The sequence below is a fragment of the Nanorana parkeri genome, unplaced genomic scaffold (assembly GCF_000935625.1).
Source record: "Nanorana parkeri isolate BGI_ZX_2015 unplaced genomic scaffold, ASM93562v1 scaffold1644, whole genome shotgun sequence".
Taxonomy (NCBI): Eukaryota; Metazoa; Chordata; class Amphibia; order Anura; family Dicroglossidae; genus Nanorana; species Nanorana parkeri.
In genome coordinates this window covers 233571-248936 of record NW_017307912.1, presented here as the reverse complement: position 1 = coordinate 248936, position 15366 = coordinate 233571, and the positions used below count along the sequence as shown (strand labels likewise).

Genomic DNA, 15366 nt, shown 5'->3' with positions numbered 1-15366 from the left:
AAGAACTTTATATGTAATATGCCGATAAGAACATTCTTGGATATCTGATAAGTGGCTGCTCAATGTTCCTGCACTGCTGGCGACAATTTAGCAATTAGATGTTGATAACGTTTCACATTCCTTTATTGTCTCATTGATCGGATCCATAACACGCAGTAATGACCTCGGATCCATCATTTACGCTCTATAATAAGGAAAACAATTGTAGCAACTTTATGACGATGGCGAAATACCCAAACAAAACATTTCTTCTCTGAAATTGTAAAGTCGTTAATGTGTTCAGGAAGAGAATTGTGAAATTCATGTTTTATGTCTCTGATCTGTCTCTGAAGAAGGTAATCTCAGCCGACTGCAAAGTGGGAGCGTCTGATTTCAATATCACCACCTGTGCAGTCTCGGGGTGGTATTAAAGCAGAACTATGAGGGGAGTGATTTACACTCATCCTCATAGTTAGAGCTGACCTGTGACAAAGAAGCTGTCACAGGTCGGCTCTATCGATCGGGAAGTGAGCAGAAACATGACGCTGATCCGCTCACTTCTCGATCGTCTCCCTGCAGAGACTGTCAGCTCCCCACAGGGATTCCCCCCCTCCGATCCTCCAGCGCTGACTGGCGGAACGGATGGGGAGGGGCGAGTACAGCTGGGTCTGCCTCTAGATAGGCAGGGCCAGCTGTCACTCATGCAGCTGGGTGGATCTCGACAGTAATGTCAGGATCCATCCCGGCTGCAGCGCTCACAGGATATACTGAGCTTTGGGTCACGGGAGGACGCCAGTATATGTCCTCCCGTGACCCTAAATAGAACTATGGGGGGAAAATGCTTACCCCATAGTTCTCTTTTAAGTAAAAGGAAGAGCCCCTCTACCCTTTACACAAGAAAGAGCTCTAGAAAATATTTCCACAAATGTGAACCCATTCTCGACCACAATCTCTAGATTAACTGTCTAAAGGCACCCATACACAGTGGCGTCACAAGGGGGGGTGCAGCCCGCACCTGAGTGACACCATTGGAAGGTGACACCAAAATGACTGACAGTCATTTTGGTGTCACCCCCTCTGAAAAGTCAGGCACTCTGTCATGGACCGAGACCACGACAGGAGGGGACCCGGCGGGATGAGGTATGCCGCCGGGTCCCCTCCTCTCTCTGCCGGCGTCCATCACCAAGATGGCAGCCAGCAGGCATCAATCAGGTGGTCGCACATGAACGATGATAACACAGCGGGGTCTCACCCGGTCTAGAAAACGGCTTGGAAGCATTTATATCTACTGCAGGAACCCCTCATTTATGGAAAACCTTGACCAAGTACTTGCTGTTCAGGCACCATTATTTGAGATCTGGAAAGGTCTGAATGAGATAATCTTACTAAAGATTGAGACAGAAAAAAAAAAAAAGGAATGTCTTTAGTTGAATGAGAATATTTTAATTAGCTAAAATAAGGGGCTGTCAATAGGGGTCTCATGTGAAATAGTTTCCAATCCTTCTCTGTGAAGAACAAACACTGAATGATCAGAACTGGATGCTTGTACATTACTGGGGACATAGTATTCAGATATTGGGTGCCCAGTTATGAATGGACAGGAAGTTCTCTACATCACTTACTGTTCATTCATGATTGTGGACACAGTATCTATTCACTATCTCTTTGATTTATAAATGAAAGGGAAGCCTCTGTACCGAGAGCTTCTGGTACACAGAGTGCTGGGGCTGCAGAAAGATATTCAAAAGGACTCTGTGTCAACCCCCCTTAATAAAAAATAATAATAATTTTGCGTTTTGGCCTGACAAATTCTGGTGGGGTAGTTTCATTGTGGTGCCATTCCTTCAAATGGCACTCCAAACGCACCTCCTGCCTGCAGTGCGATCGTCCACACTGGAATGCGCGGTACTGCAATGCCGTGCGTTCCAGTGCATGCAGTTTTATTCTAAAGTAAACATTAGGTTTGTAGCACTGTGTATTTTATTTATGGTATTTAAATGTTATTTTTATCCAAAAAATAAAAATCGCCCAACTAACAGATTATGAAAATAATCGTTAGTTTTGGCCCTACAAAAAAAGTTCTTTATCGCAAGGCTGGCTGTACAGAATCACAAATCCTCTGGCAAGTAAAACAAATATATATGCTTCATGTATTTACACTGCAATTGACTGTAATTATATTTTATCTAAAAATTTAGGGCTGTGGAAATTAACGATGAATTTCTCGATTAATCGGTAATCTTTTTGATCGCCGGGAGTCCCGTCGGAGATCCGGTGACGTCACGGACATCGACGTCACCGGACTCCTCCCCCCTTCCCCAAGTGGCTCCGTCGGCTAACAAAGGGAAGGAGGGAGGAGCCAGGTGCCGTTGATGTCCGTGACGTCACCGGACTCCTCCTTCCTTCCCTTCGTTAGCAGACGGAGCCACTTGGGCCGGTGAGTTTGCCCAAGAAACTTGTTCTGCCCTATCAATTTTTAAATAGGTTATATTTACATGTAAAGGGAACATCACTGTGCAGCCTGCCAATTGACATCGAACCTTTCTTCTACAATCTTCCCAGCTGGTCAGTGTGCCCACAAGTGTGCACCAAACTCCAAGGCATTGGCCTATACACACACAGCACAGCAATGAAGTAATAAAATGAACTAGGATCACACAAATCCAGCACGTTGTTATTCTGAGTTGCCCCACTCAAGCGGCGGCCATATTGAGTGGGGCACGTGAGATTAATAACGTGCTGGATTAGTGTGATCCTAGTTCATTTTATTACTTCATTGCTGTGCTGTATGTGTGTAGGCCAATGTAGTTGGATCTGTATGCGCGTTATAATTAATCAAAATTAATCGATTAAAAAAAATTTCGATTAATCGAACACGAAAATCAGTAACAGCCCTATTAAAAATATTACAGATGCAGTATGAGGTTTATGTCAGTGGTACTCCACAATATCAGAGGATCCAGAGACTTAACAAAAAATAACTTTAATATGGCACGGGCAACATTTAAAAATACTGTATACATACATATATGCGCACACACACTTTGCAAACACTTTTTTTGTATTAAGTGTGAAAATATGTAAATATTTATACATACAAAATGTATATGTGAAAAAAATATATGTGACATCTGATTAAGAAGTCGCAATTCAACATTTAAAAAATAAGTTCAGGAGATTAATACGGTCAGAGATGTAAGTTTCACTCATTGGTGCCCCATTTGTTACTGCAGACACATGTTTCCACCCCTGCCAGTCACTGGCTTCACATTCTGCAAAGAGAACGAACCTGCAGATAACATGCAGTCAACCTGCAGTCAGCGGATTTGCACACAGGGGGCAGCAGTGAGTAGATCTAGGGTCAGAGAACATGAAGCCTGTTCATTCTGAATCTGTTTACTTCAGCAATACACAGTTACATGCAGCGAAGAAAAGCTGGATGACCAACATGCCGGGTGGCTTGTCCACTCCCTACTCACTCGCTGCAATCGGTTAGCCTGCCGGTATCAAAGTTTGTATTTATACTTCTTCATTATTTTCTTGGTCCTGCTTTGTAGTGCCATCTCCTACCAGCTCCTTCAGCCGTGCCAAGTGCTGCAGAGCTCTGGAACAAAACAACAAATATGTAAAATAATGATATTATACATAAATAGGAGCAATGATACAACAAATATGGTTTGGTTGTATATGAATAGGTGTTTATGGGGTCCCAGGAAGCAGTGGGCTTTTGGGACTATGTACCCAGGTACATGCTTCTACTAGAAGGTAGGTAATTACATAGTATTTGAGGTTGAATAAAGACATTAGTCCATCAAGTCCAACCTATTAGGATCTCATTCTAGGAGTACCCGTACCCCTGTATATTACGGTCCCTTAAGAAATCGTCCAAAAGTTTCTTGAACAATTCCACATTATTTGCTGCAATCACCGCCTGTGGCAGTGAGTTCCAGACCCTAACTGATCTTACTGTGAAGAACCCCCTTCGCCCCTTGTGCTGGAATTTTTTTTCCACCAATTTTAGGTGATGGCCTCTAGTTTTTGTAATGGAATTAATTTTAAACAGTTTAAAACAGTTGCTACCACCATTGAACATTTTGTACATGGAAATCATATCCCCCCTTAATCTCCTCACCTCCAATGTGAACATGTTTAAATTTAGTAGCCTCGTCTCGTAGCTCTGGTCCTCCATACCCCTAATTAGTTTGGTTGCCCTCCGCTGGACTTTTTCCAACTCAAGGACATCTTTTCTTAGTACTGGTGACCAGAACTGGTAATGAAGTGACTTTGGAAAAGCTTAGGAGGGAATTTTGCCTTTTGTATATTTTTGTAAAATTATCCAAGTTAATAAATGAGCAAATGACAGTACAACATTTCTCTGAATCCTTACTGGGGTACCATTACATCCAAGCCAATAAACACGCAGATGAACATCAATGTGACTAGATCAAAAATACTTCAATCTCTCTATAATACCAAGCATTTAAACCCATTCTATAGCCCGAGCGTCTGACCCCCATTCCATGGCCCGAGCGTCTGACCCCCATTCCATGGCCCGAGGGTCTGACCCCCATTCCATGGCCCGAGGGTCTGACCCCCATTCCATGGCACGAGGGTCTGACCCCCATTCCATGGCCCGAGGGTCTGACCCCCATTCCATGGCCCGAGGGTCTGACCCCCATTCCATGGCCCGAGGGTCTGACCCCCATTCCATGGCCCGAGGGTCTGACCCCCATTCCATGGCCCGAGGGTCTGACCTGTCAGAACTATCGGGCAGAAAGGAATCAATTTCATAGGCCTATACATGTTATTTTACAGATTTGTCTATGGGCATACTGGTAGCCATTTTGTCTGATTGTATCGGAGGTCAACTTGAGTTCATTCTTCTTGGAAAGAGACTTTCACAGAGAAGAAGTTAGGAATTTTAGCATAAACAGTCTCAGATGCACATCAGTTGAGGATGGGGCCAGCCTATGTAGGTCAAGATTGATGACTTTCTTGCCTCCACAAAAGACAATGTACAGAGACTGGAATGTCTAAAGATTTTTTTTCTCTCTCTCTCTCAATGAATAGAAGAAAGGGGCTTATTTAAAAGTTGCTTATGAAACCTTACTATTCATTGTAGTGATAATAACTAGCAATAATGTTATTATATTATTATATTATATGCAGCATCTGTATGCTTATGTTATTGACTAATTTCAAGTAAAATGTTATACATGTACTTTTATAATATCCAAACTATATTCATTATATATTGTTTGAGTGTACCCATTGGAATATATAAGTGTGTATTATTAATATGGGGTTCTTATATGTTAAGTGCAAAAAATTAGGTGGTACATGCCAATGCATATTTTCTTTTCTTATAATGTATGAAAAACCACTGGGTCTTGAAACTAATTACCTCACTTTCAAAGTATTTGGAGTATTGTTAAGTGTTCTGGCTTAGATTATGTTACGGTTGTAAATCGAAGAAGAGACGGCCAGTCGGACAAGAGGTTGTCATGAGATGTTATTCATGACTATCTTTATGGGTTGTCCATAGCATGTCCAAGTCAGAGGTTATCTTTCTACTCGATCTTTAGAAAATAGTAAAATTAAATGAAATGCTCCCAACTTTTATGTAGAATAGTACTGCCCCCTGGTGGTGATTGTGAGGTAAAGGTATCGGGTAAAATGATATATCTGACGTCATGGTTCACGTCAATAATCACATGGAAGACCAAACCAAGCCCACATTACAGGGGAGATATAGGGAGTGGCAGGAGCCAAAAGAGAGGGAGAAGCCAAATTCCAACTAAGACGATGTCGTAAGCAAATACATTCTAAGGGTATAGGTCAAAAGCTGAGGACGGCTGTCCAAGGAAACTGCACTAAAGAGAACCTGACCATCCTTTGTTTTCTGAACTGTGACCGCTGACTTCTTTCAGACAACTAATTTTAAATTGCTGGTAAAGTATACTTTCTATCTTTATATTAGGCAATTTATTAGTGTATGATCTCCAAGAAACTGATTTCAGTTTCTAGTCAATGGTCTAGTCTGATATATATTGAATTAAATTGATGGAAATGTTTCTTTACTTTGAAGAAACTTTACTTTGAATATAGTCTTGGCTTATAGCCAGCCCTGTGCATGATGGGACAAATCTTGCCCATGCGCTGTTAAAAGTTTGTGTTTGTGAATATCTTTTGCTGGGAGAAGTCAAATGTCAATTCTGAAGCTTTTGTTTTCTTATTCTGTGTGATACCGATATGATACCCATTACATTTAAAAAGTCGTTTTCTTCGTGTAAATTTTGATTTATGGAAATAAGTTGGGAATCTCCTTAAATATAGATCCTTATTTGTTTTCATAAACAGAAAACTGTATATCAGAGCAGTATAAACATAATGACAGACCCCCATTCCATGGCCCGAGGCCCTCTCTCCCTGTCCTAGAAGGTGGCAGACCGGCAAAACTGAGTACACACAGGATTTTTTTGTGTGAAGGTAAGATGGGAGTTCCGGTTAGCTGAATACCGGCTAACAGAGTTTACTGTAGTTAAGGTACTTAAAGGCCTTTTTAAGACTTAACTCCTGAGTTTAGTGTCACTTTAAGTATACATGTAAGTAAAACAGCACCAACCATGCACCTGATTTTTTTCCTATACGGTTTGAAATCAGTGATGGTTCTACATGGCATTGTGTTTTGTTGGATCGGATTTATTGAGCCAGAACCTACTTTTGAAGAGACTTATTCACAGGAAACACCTCTTGGTCCACACGCTCTAGCTCCGATTCTGCTTCAGTGTAAACCTAAAAAAGACAGAAAACAATAAAAATGTGTCATTTAATAAACATTACACCGTGCACTATGCATTTATCTGAAATACAGGGATGTGCAAGGAGACAAGAACGAATCTCTCTTCACTGCAGGACGGTACTGAACTGGATGGACTTTATTTGGTGCCTCTGCATGATAGGACAGTAAGCAATGCACACTTGTTGCTTAAAAGGAGAACTATGGGGTCAGGGCTTTTCCCCATAGTTCTCCTTAGGGTAACGGGAGGACACAAACTAGCGTCCTCCTGTCACCCTAAGCTACAGCTCGCGGTATACTGAGACGCCGCAGCCGATCGATGTCGAGATCCGCTCAGCTGCGTGAGTGACAGCTGGCTCTAAATATCTAGAGGCAGAGCCAGCTGTACCCGCCCCCTCCCATTCCGCCAGTCAGCGCTGGCGGATCGTAGTGGGGAGGGGGGAATCCATCCCCTCCCCTGTCACGGCAGAGAGCCGTGACAGGATCGAGAAGTGAGCGAACACCGGCATGTGTTCGCTCACCTCCCGATCTACTGAGCCGACCTGTGACAGTCTCATTGTCACAGGTCGGCTAGAACTAGGAGGTGAGTGAAAAGCACTCACCTCATAGTTCTCCTTTAATTTTGATGACAGGTTCACTTTAAAAGTTACCTGCTACCCAGAGGAACCATTTTCAATGGCACAGGCTACAGACTATCAACTCACAAGAAATGACAAATCATGATGAAGTGCAAAGCTTAGTAATATCTATCAACCAATCACACTTCCCCCTTCGTCATATCACTTCCAAGATTTCCTATTGGCTGCAATGATTTACTGCATTACTACTAGTCAGTCCTGTGTCATTGATGTGGAGTAGGCCTACTTAAATATTTAGGACAAAATATTAGTGGAAAGTAATATTAAAAGTGAGATTAATAGTAATATTAAATCTGACCTCCGGCCTTCCCTTCAGCCTTGCACAGTTGTACCGGCTCCTCTGTGGGACTGAAATTACTTCCTCTGATTTCACTGCACACTGGGAGCTTCTCATAATGTGCATTAGAAGCTGCAGCAAGTCAGATAAAACCCGCCTCATTTCCTGGCTAGAGGAAGCCGGCTCCGTGCTACTGGAAGAAGGGGCATCACACCACCGTGACGTCACGCGCGCCCATCCTGGTGATAGACACTGGCAGAGGTGGGGACGTTCACCCGGCAGGATAAGGTATGCCGCCGGGTCCTCTCCTCTCTTGTGTAACAGTTGGGCTCTCGGTCTATGCCCGAGTGCCTGACCTTTCAGAGGGGGTGACACCAAAATGACTGTCAGTCATTTTGGCGTCACCCTATCCGGTCACCGGGTGCAGGCCGTACTCCCCTAGTGACGCCACTCCGTATTAGTGGCTACTGAAATATAAACATCGGTACTCGTACTCTATACCGAAAAAACCTGCATCGGTGCATCCCTAAAATTAAATAAAAGCTTTATTAAAAGGAGAACTATGGGGTTAGGGCTTTTCCCCATAGTTCTCCTAAGTGTAACGGGAGGACACAAACTAGCGTCCTCCCGTTACCCAAAGCTCAGTATACCGCGAGCTACAGCCGCAGCTGGGACTGATCCCGACAATTATGTCTGGATCCACCCAGCTGCGTGAGTGACAGCTGGCTCTGCCTATCTAGAGGCAGAGCCAGCTGTACCCGCCCCCTCCCCCGTCCGTTCCGCCAGTCAGCGCTGGAGGATCGGAGCGGGGAGGGGGGAATCCAGTCCCTCGCCTGTCACGGCTCTCTGCCAGCACAGGATCGAGAAGTGAGCGAGCGCTGGTATGTGTTCGCTCAACTACCGATCTACCGAGTCGACCTGTGACAGTTTCATTGTCACAGGTCGGCTCAGATTATGAGGCTGAGTGAAAATCACTCACCTCATAGTTCTCCTTTAATAGGTTGATGAGGGAGGAACCAGGGAAGCCACTATATAAGAAGATTAGGCTGACCATGCTCAATAAGGCTTTGACAAATAATACTCACTTTCTGGAACTCCTCCACCTTCTCATACGATTGGTCCTGGGTATAGTTTTGCTGGAAGGCCTGAAGATTGAACAGCATGTGCTTCAGAGCCTCTACTGGACCATGATGATTTCCACCCGAGAATGAACTTGCCTGGAAAATAACACAGAAAGACTTGATAGGCAATTGGATATAATCTTCCATACATAGCTCCAGTGCTGAAATGTGACTTCTTATCACCTGCCAGCCTCTGCATGAATGCCGGGTCACCTTCCCTAAAGGTAAGTCCTGTTCTAACAGCTTGCTCTGCAATGTAAAAGCTGCTCCCGGATACCACTAGAAGGTGCTCTGCGGAGATCTCCTCTGCACTGGGAAGAATGAACAGTCCTTATCCCGAGAGCAGCTTGTTGCTGATGAAAATTCAGCTTGGGGGCAGACTCTGCTGTCTAAACATGACAACTTCTTTTACTAGTTCACAGTGACATCTAGGATGTATAAAGGTGTACAAAATGAAGGTATGCTTGGCCTCTGACAGATTGGCAGGAGTGAATAAAAGGCGGCCATGTGTGTTAGCAGCTTATATGTAGATATCAGTCCAGTTCCACCATTAGGAAACACAGAAATGTTTCAGTTTAGATTGCACAGGCAAAACAAGTCTTTTTAAAGTGGTTTTGAACAGATTAGGGGAAGGATTAGAACCTCTGTCTTTATTGCCGTCTGTATCCCTGTTGTGTTTCCTCACTTCCTGATGGTGAGAAAACTGGGGAAGGATATCTCCCCAGCTATGACAATCTGACAGAGGTTCTGTTATAGAACCTCCAGGATCCATGTATGCACAGCCAGGAGCATGAACCGTCCTGATAGTCTGCCACGTGTCACACATACGCCTGCTCATGCTCTTTTGGCTGTGGTTGGTTGTGCTCATAAACACTTGAGTTAGCTTGTGTTGGTGCAAGCATTAGAGTGTGCTCACTGGCATGGAGGGTATTTCAATTCTTTCCATTCTGGTGGCTGGCACGGTGACGTCTTGCCAGCTACCCTAATGTCAAAAATTAGAATACTGAATACTGTTGCCTAATCCAATTGGCTATTCTTCTATTTGCCTAAATTTAATGTGAACCCGCTCGGAGAATTAACAATAAAAAACAAAAATCAAAGAAAGCTCCAGTATAAAATGGTGAGTAACACCAATAGAAACAAAAAGGATCAACAAAACACTGCGCTTAAATGTGAACGGATTGATATATTAATAACAGCAGGAAAAACAGTGTGCCCCCTGCCACAACCTTTGCCTGGACCCGACTTTCTCGTCTGCCGCAACCTTTGCCTGGACCCGACTTTCTCGTCTGCCGCAACCTTTGCCTGGACCCGACTTTCTCGTCTGCCGCAACCTTTGCCTGGACCCGACTTTCTCGTCTGCCGCAACCTTTGCCTGGACCCGACTTTCTCGTCTGCCGCAACCTTTGCCTGGACCCGACTTTCTCGTCTGCCGCAACCTTTGCCTGGACCCGACTTTCTCGTCTGCCGCAACCTTTGCCTGGACCCGACTTTCTCGTCTGCCGCAACCTTTGCCTGGACCCGACTTTCTCGTCTGCCGCAACCTTTGCCTGGACCCGACTTTCTCGTCTGCCGCAACCTTTGCCTGGACCCGACTTTCTCGTCTGCCGCAACCTTTGCCTGGACCCGACTTTCTCGTCTGCCGCAACCTTTGCCTGGACCCGACTTTCTCGTCTGCCGCACCCTTTGCCGGGACCTGACTACTTTCTCGTCTGCCGCCTGCCACCTTTGCCTTGGACTACTTTCTTGTCTGCCACAACCTTTGCCTGGACCTGACTACTTTCTCGTCTGCAGCCTGCCACCTTTGCCTTGGACTACTTTCTCGTCTGCCGCAACCTTTGCCTGGACCTGACTACTTTCTTGTCTTTCGCTTGCCATGACTTATGCCTGGACCGGACTATTTTCTTGCTCACCAACTTTAGAACAGTCTCCACACTGTAGCCTTTCTATTCCTGCTGACTGCATTGGAGGGGCGATCCTGAGTGCTGCAACCTGGAGCCTTTCTGCAGCACAGAAAATGGAAACCAATATGGTACCTGGCTGATCTCCACCAATAGAAGTTTTGCTGAAGATCAAGTGTCACTTAGACTCTGTGTCTCAGGGGAGCCCACGTCACGTCTGCCAGGAGAGCACCATAAGGCCCCCTTGACACCAAGGCGGCATCGTTTGCCACATTTTTGAGTGCGTGAAAACATGTGCAATGAGACCGTGCGTTTTGACTGGCAGCTCAAGAAACAATGCAGTCAACGGATGAACGCACGCACAAACGAGCAAAAAATGTGCAACTTGCTTTTGCAGCGCGTTTCCACTGAAGTCTATGGGGGGGAAAAAACGAGTCTTTAACTGCCAAAAAAAGCTTATGTACTTTTTTTCTGCATTTGGCGTTTTGCTGCTTAGGTGTAAACAGGGGCCATTGAAAATTAATGGGATTTCTTGTGTTGGGCGTTTTAAAGCGCTTTTCTACTGTATCCAAAACAAATATTGGTTGATAAAAGTATAACTGTTTCTAATTGCTGATCATGTAGAACAAAGAAGAACCATCAAGAGTTCAGTCTGGAATCATCTTCACAAACAAATTTCACCAATAAAAATAAAGAAATCTCAAAACATACATTATCCTCTTTCACTTTGTGCTCAAGAAGATCTTCCCCAAGATGTGACGTTAAGGTAGCCGCAGATCCTTCACCGATCTCATCCTTGATTGGTATGGGGACGGGAGATTTGCTATAATCAAAAAAAATAATAATAAAAGTTCATCCCAGACTGACAAACAATGTCACAATTCTGACGGCGAGAAGCTGTAGACGCATGCTCCATCTTGTTTTATTTTATTTATATCAACATCTCCCTCAGTCCCCATAAACTGCATGACATGCCCGTGAGCCCACAAGACAGAACGTGCAACCAATCGATAATACAAAAATCACCTGCACTCCATACAGCGTATAGACCTTGAGTAAGAGGTTGGTGCTTGAAGTGACAACACAGATGGCGCCGTGTCAGATACAGTCCATAATAGAAGTCACCAGCACTCAATGATATGTGCAAGAAGTAAAGCACTTTTTATTCAATCGTCACATGCGTCAAACAGCCAACATTTCGGGTCCCCTTTTCCCGAAGAAGGGACCCTGCGTGGCCACGAAACGGGGCATTTGAGAGCCCCCTTACATTAGGTGTCCCCATCAGAGAGCCCCCTTACATTAGGCGTCCCCATCAGAGAGCTCCCTTACGTTAGGCGTCCCCATCAGAGAGCTCCCTTACGTTAGGCGTCCCCATCAGAGAGCCTCCATACATTAGGTGTCCCCATCAGAGAGCTCCCTTACGTTAGGCGTTCCCATCAGAGAGCTCCCTTACATTAGGTGTCCCCATCAGAGAGCCCCCTTACATTAGGTGTCCCCATCAGAGAGCCCCCTTACATTAGGCGTCCCCATCAGAGAGCCCCCTTACATTAGGCGTCCCCATTAGAGAGCTCCCTTACATTAGGTGTCCCCATCACAGTGAAATTCTGTATCCTAGATCATTTTATACCTAAATAGATGACAAAATGCCTTACAATGAATATGGGATTTTTTCCCAGGACCTCTCTGCCTCCAGCACATCTTCTGTTCGGGGGCTTCCATTATTCTCTGGAAGCTCAGGGAGCACCTTCTGTGAGGACTCGATGGCTTCTGATTTCCGTAAAGGTAAATCATTAGGGCGATCTAAGAACAAAGCAATCAGGCATGTTACACAGAAGAGTTTACTTAAGAAAATGTCTCAGGAAGCCTCAAATATTTCCTGAGGGTGAGCTCAGGAAGAGGGATGGCGTTATGCTTACTTTTAAGTGGTGTATGCAAATGTTTTAGTACATCCAAATCAGAAAGACCCGAATAGAATTTTCCACCACCGCTGCCAGAATTAACCATTTCTTTGCCATGTCTATCATAAAACAGAGGGTGTAAAGAACCCAAAGATGAGTAGCCGTGTAGATTCCTTACGGGTTCATGAGCGACAGGGGCTTTTAAGGAGTTTTCAATGTTTCTGGTTCTGTGGCTATTGGCATTTCCAAGAAGACCGTAGTCTTTTATCCATATGGGATACCCCACTTCTGGAATACTGGTGATTCCCGACACACCTAATTCCGATTTTTGGCTAGTCAGCCATCTTGGATAACTTTTATGTCCTTCAGATCCTCTCAACAAATAAGGAGAGTTCAGGTTATTGCAATAAGCAGGATGGTTTTCCCTGCCCATTCCAAGAAGACTGTTTGTTCTGTTCTCCTTAAGGTCATCTTCAAGATTCCGTAGATCCAAAGACTGGGAATTGTGATGTAAGGAGTGAAGGTTTGTCCTCGTCTTTAATGAGGACATTAGAGGAGAAGACCGAGTACTGTGGTATGGAAGGGAATGTCCATAGTGATTATTCAGGTTTTTGCAATGTTTCTGATCTAAGACTTGAGAGAACCGTAGTGAACCATCAGAGGGGAAGCCCAAGAGATCATCAGTGGTGAGGCTCAACAGATCTGGGTCACGGGCAATGCATCGTCTTCTAGATGAATGCTTGGGTCGAACATTTGTATCGGCTACACCTAAGGGGGGAAAAAAAACTGCATGAAATGTTACTTATAAGCAGCAAAGCACTATTGCGTATATACGTGTATATGCTCGCACTATATTCAATCCCAGAATGCATCATTCGTAATAGAAACTTTAATGTACTGTACACGCGTAAACATGTGTATGCTCATAAAATACGCAGAAATACGTTGCTCGGACTCATCTCGGGTCCATTCTGTTTTTGCGCATCTTTACGGCTCCATACGCAGCTATGTGTATGGAGCTATTTATTTGCATATGCTGCATATGGGACAATACGCACGTACATGCATATACGCAGCGTATTGTACGGCAGTGTGAATGAGTTACAGGTCAATCAGCGGCCTACCTCGCTAATCTCCTTGTATGGTTACTCACTTTTGGTGGACAGCCTGTTTGTGGCAGTATTAACATTATTTACTAGTATCGGTGCATCCCTACCTAAAAGTATTATATATAGATACAGTATGGTAAGTGAGCATTGTCGCCCTAGAACAGGAACTGTGCTACTGGCCAGATCTCCAGGTGGAAATAAAGGGAAAAACTAGGGATGTCCCGATACCACTTTTTTAAGACCAAGTACTGTCCCTCATGTACTTGCCGATACCAATTACTGATACTTTTTCTTAAAGGGATATGTGACATTTTTTTCTAAAACAACACAGACTGATGATTTGAGGTCAGTTTCTCACCAGGGCTAAATACGGATGTCACCAGAACTGAATATATGTCCCCACAGCAGAATTCCTCTCACCAGGCTGTGTCTCGATCTCACTCGGGCGACGTGGACATCTGTAGTGGCTGTGCGGGCACTCCACCACGTCCAGACTGGCGATGCTGCCACGCCCAGAATGGCCGGCTATCTGCGCTGCTCAGCCCCGCGACTTTCATCCATCTCCCAGCCCAGTCCTCCCAGTCAGTGTGCGGCGGGAACCCCCAGCTTCTAGCCCTGGGGCGGTAGTTACGCCCCCGGGGCTGTCCATGGCTGTGCCTGCGCCGGGGAGGAGGAGGAGATAAAGAACAGGCACTGCCATGGACAGCTATTTGCAGTTCCCCAGCAGGCTGCCAAGGTCCCCACGAGCACGGCCGCTGTTTGAAAATTTAAAGGGCCGGTATCGGCCTTAAGAAACCGGGCATTTTCACGAGTACAAGTACTCATGAAAATGCCTGGTATCGGCCCCCGACGCGGATACTAGTATCGTTATCAGGACATCCCTAGGAAAACCATTATAAAAAAAACTAATGCAGCCACTACATCTAAAGACCAATGAGATGCAATACATTACAATTTTGTTCTTGGGTTTAGAGTTTAAGCAATACACTTTATTGGCGAACTTAAGTTCGGGATGCCTTGGATCCGTTTCTTAGGTGAAATGTAGAAAGCCCGATGAAAGGATTTAAGTAATCCTGAAAGCTTGCATCTTAAATTATTTGAAGCCCATCTCCAGGTAAACCAAAACACTACCCTTGTAGTGGGGCTACCAAACTCCTAAAAACTAAGAGGTTCCAATACCATGAACTCGGATACAGCGTACCTTTTTTCTTAGCCGGTGAATGAATGGTGATCTTTCCTGTACTGGCCATGGAAGACTGCAGAGTTTCTTCATGGTCATCAATATAGGCCTCTAGCGCTTTCGTAGCAGAGTCATACAACTTATTCTTGTATTCTATAGACCTGGAGGAACTTGAGGACCCCTTACTGCTACCCAGACTGCAACTGGCCAGGAGGGAGGAGATGGATATGGAGGAGTCGGGAGAGCCGGCCATTTTCCCACACTCACTTCAGCCTCCTATCTGCGGTCTAGCTGTAAGATAAGAACATACATTTATTAAGGTATATGTGTAAATGAAATCAGATTGATGCAAATAAGGCGATGAATGTGCTTTACATAGACACGGTACAGAAATGTGAACTACTACAGGTCTTCAGGAAATGCCATGAACCTCTGAGGCTCTGCCCATACTGCCTGCCTTCAGT

At 44.7% G+C, this 15366-nt stretch overlaps 1 protein-coding gene across 1 annotated transcript; it reads right to left on the bottom strand.

The window, feature by feature from the left end:
• Nucleotides 1-3461: 3461 nt before the first annotated feature.
• Nucleotides 3462-15156, bottom strand: CUNH18orf54 (chromosome unknown C18orf54 homolog). Its single transcript, XM_018570972.1, has 7 exons — nt 14924-15156; nt 12632-13381; nt 12368-12515; nt 11427-11538; nt 8779-8910; nt 6701-6774; nt 3462-3583 (listed from the first exon to the last, which is right to left on the bottom strand). Exons 1-7 carry the CDS (start codon nt 15153-15155, stop codon nt 3499-3501), a joined length of 1533 nt encoding a protein of 510 aa, XP_018426474.1. The 5' UTR covers nt 15156; the 3' UTR covers nt 3462-3498.
• Between the last annotated feature and the right edge of the window lie 210 nt (nt 15157-15366).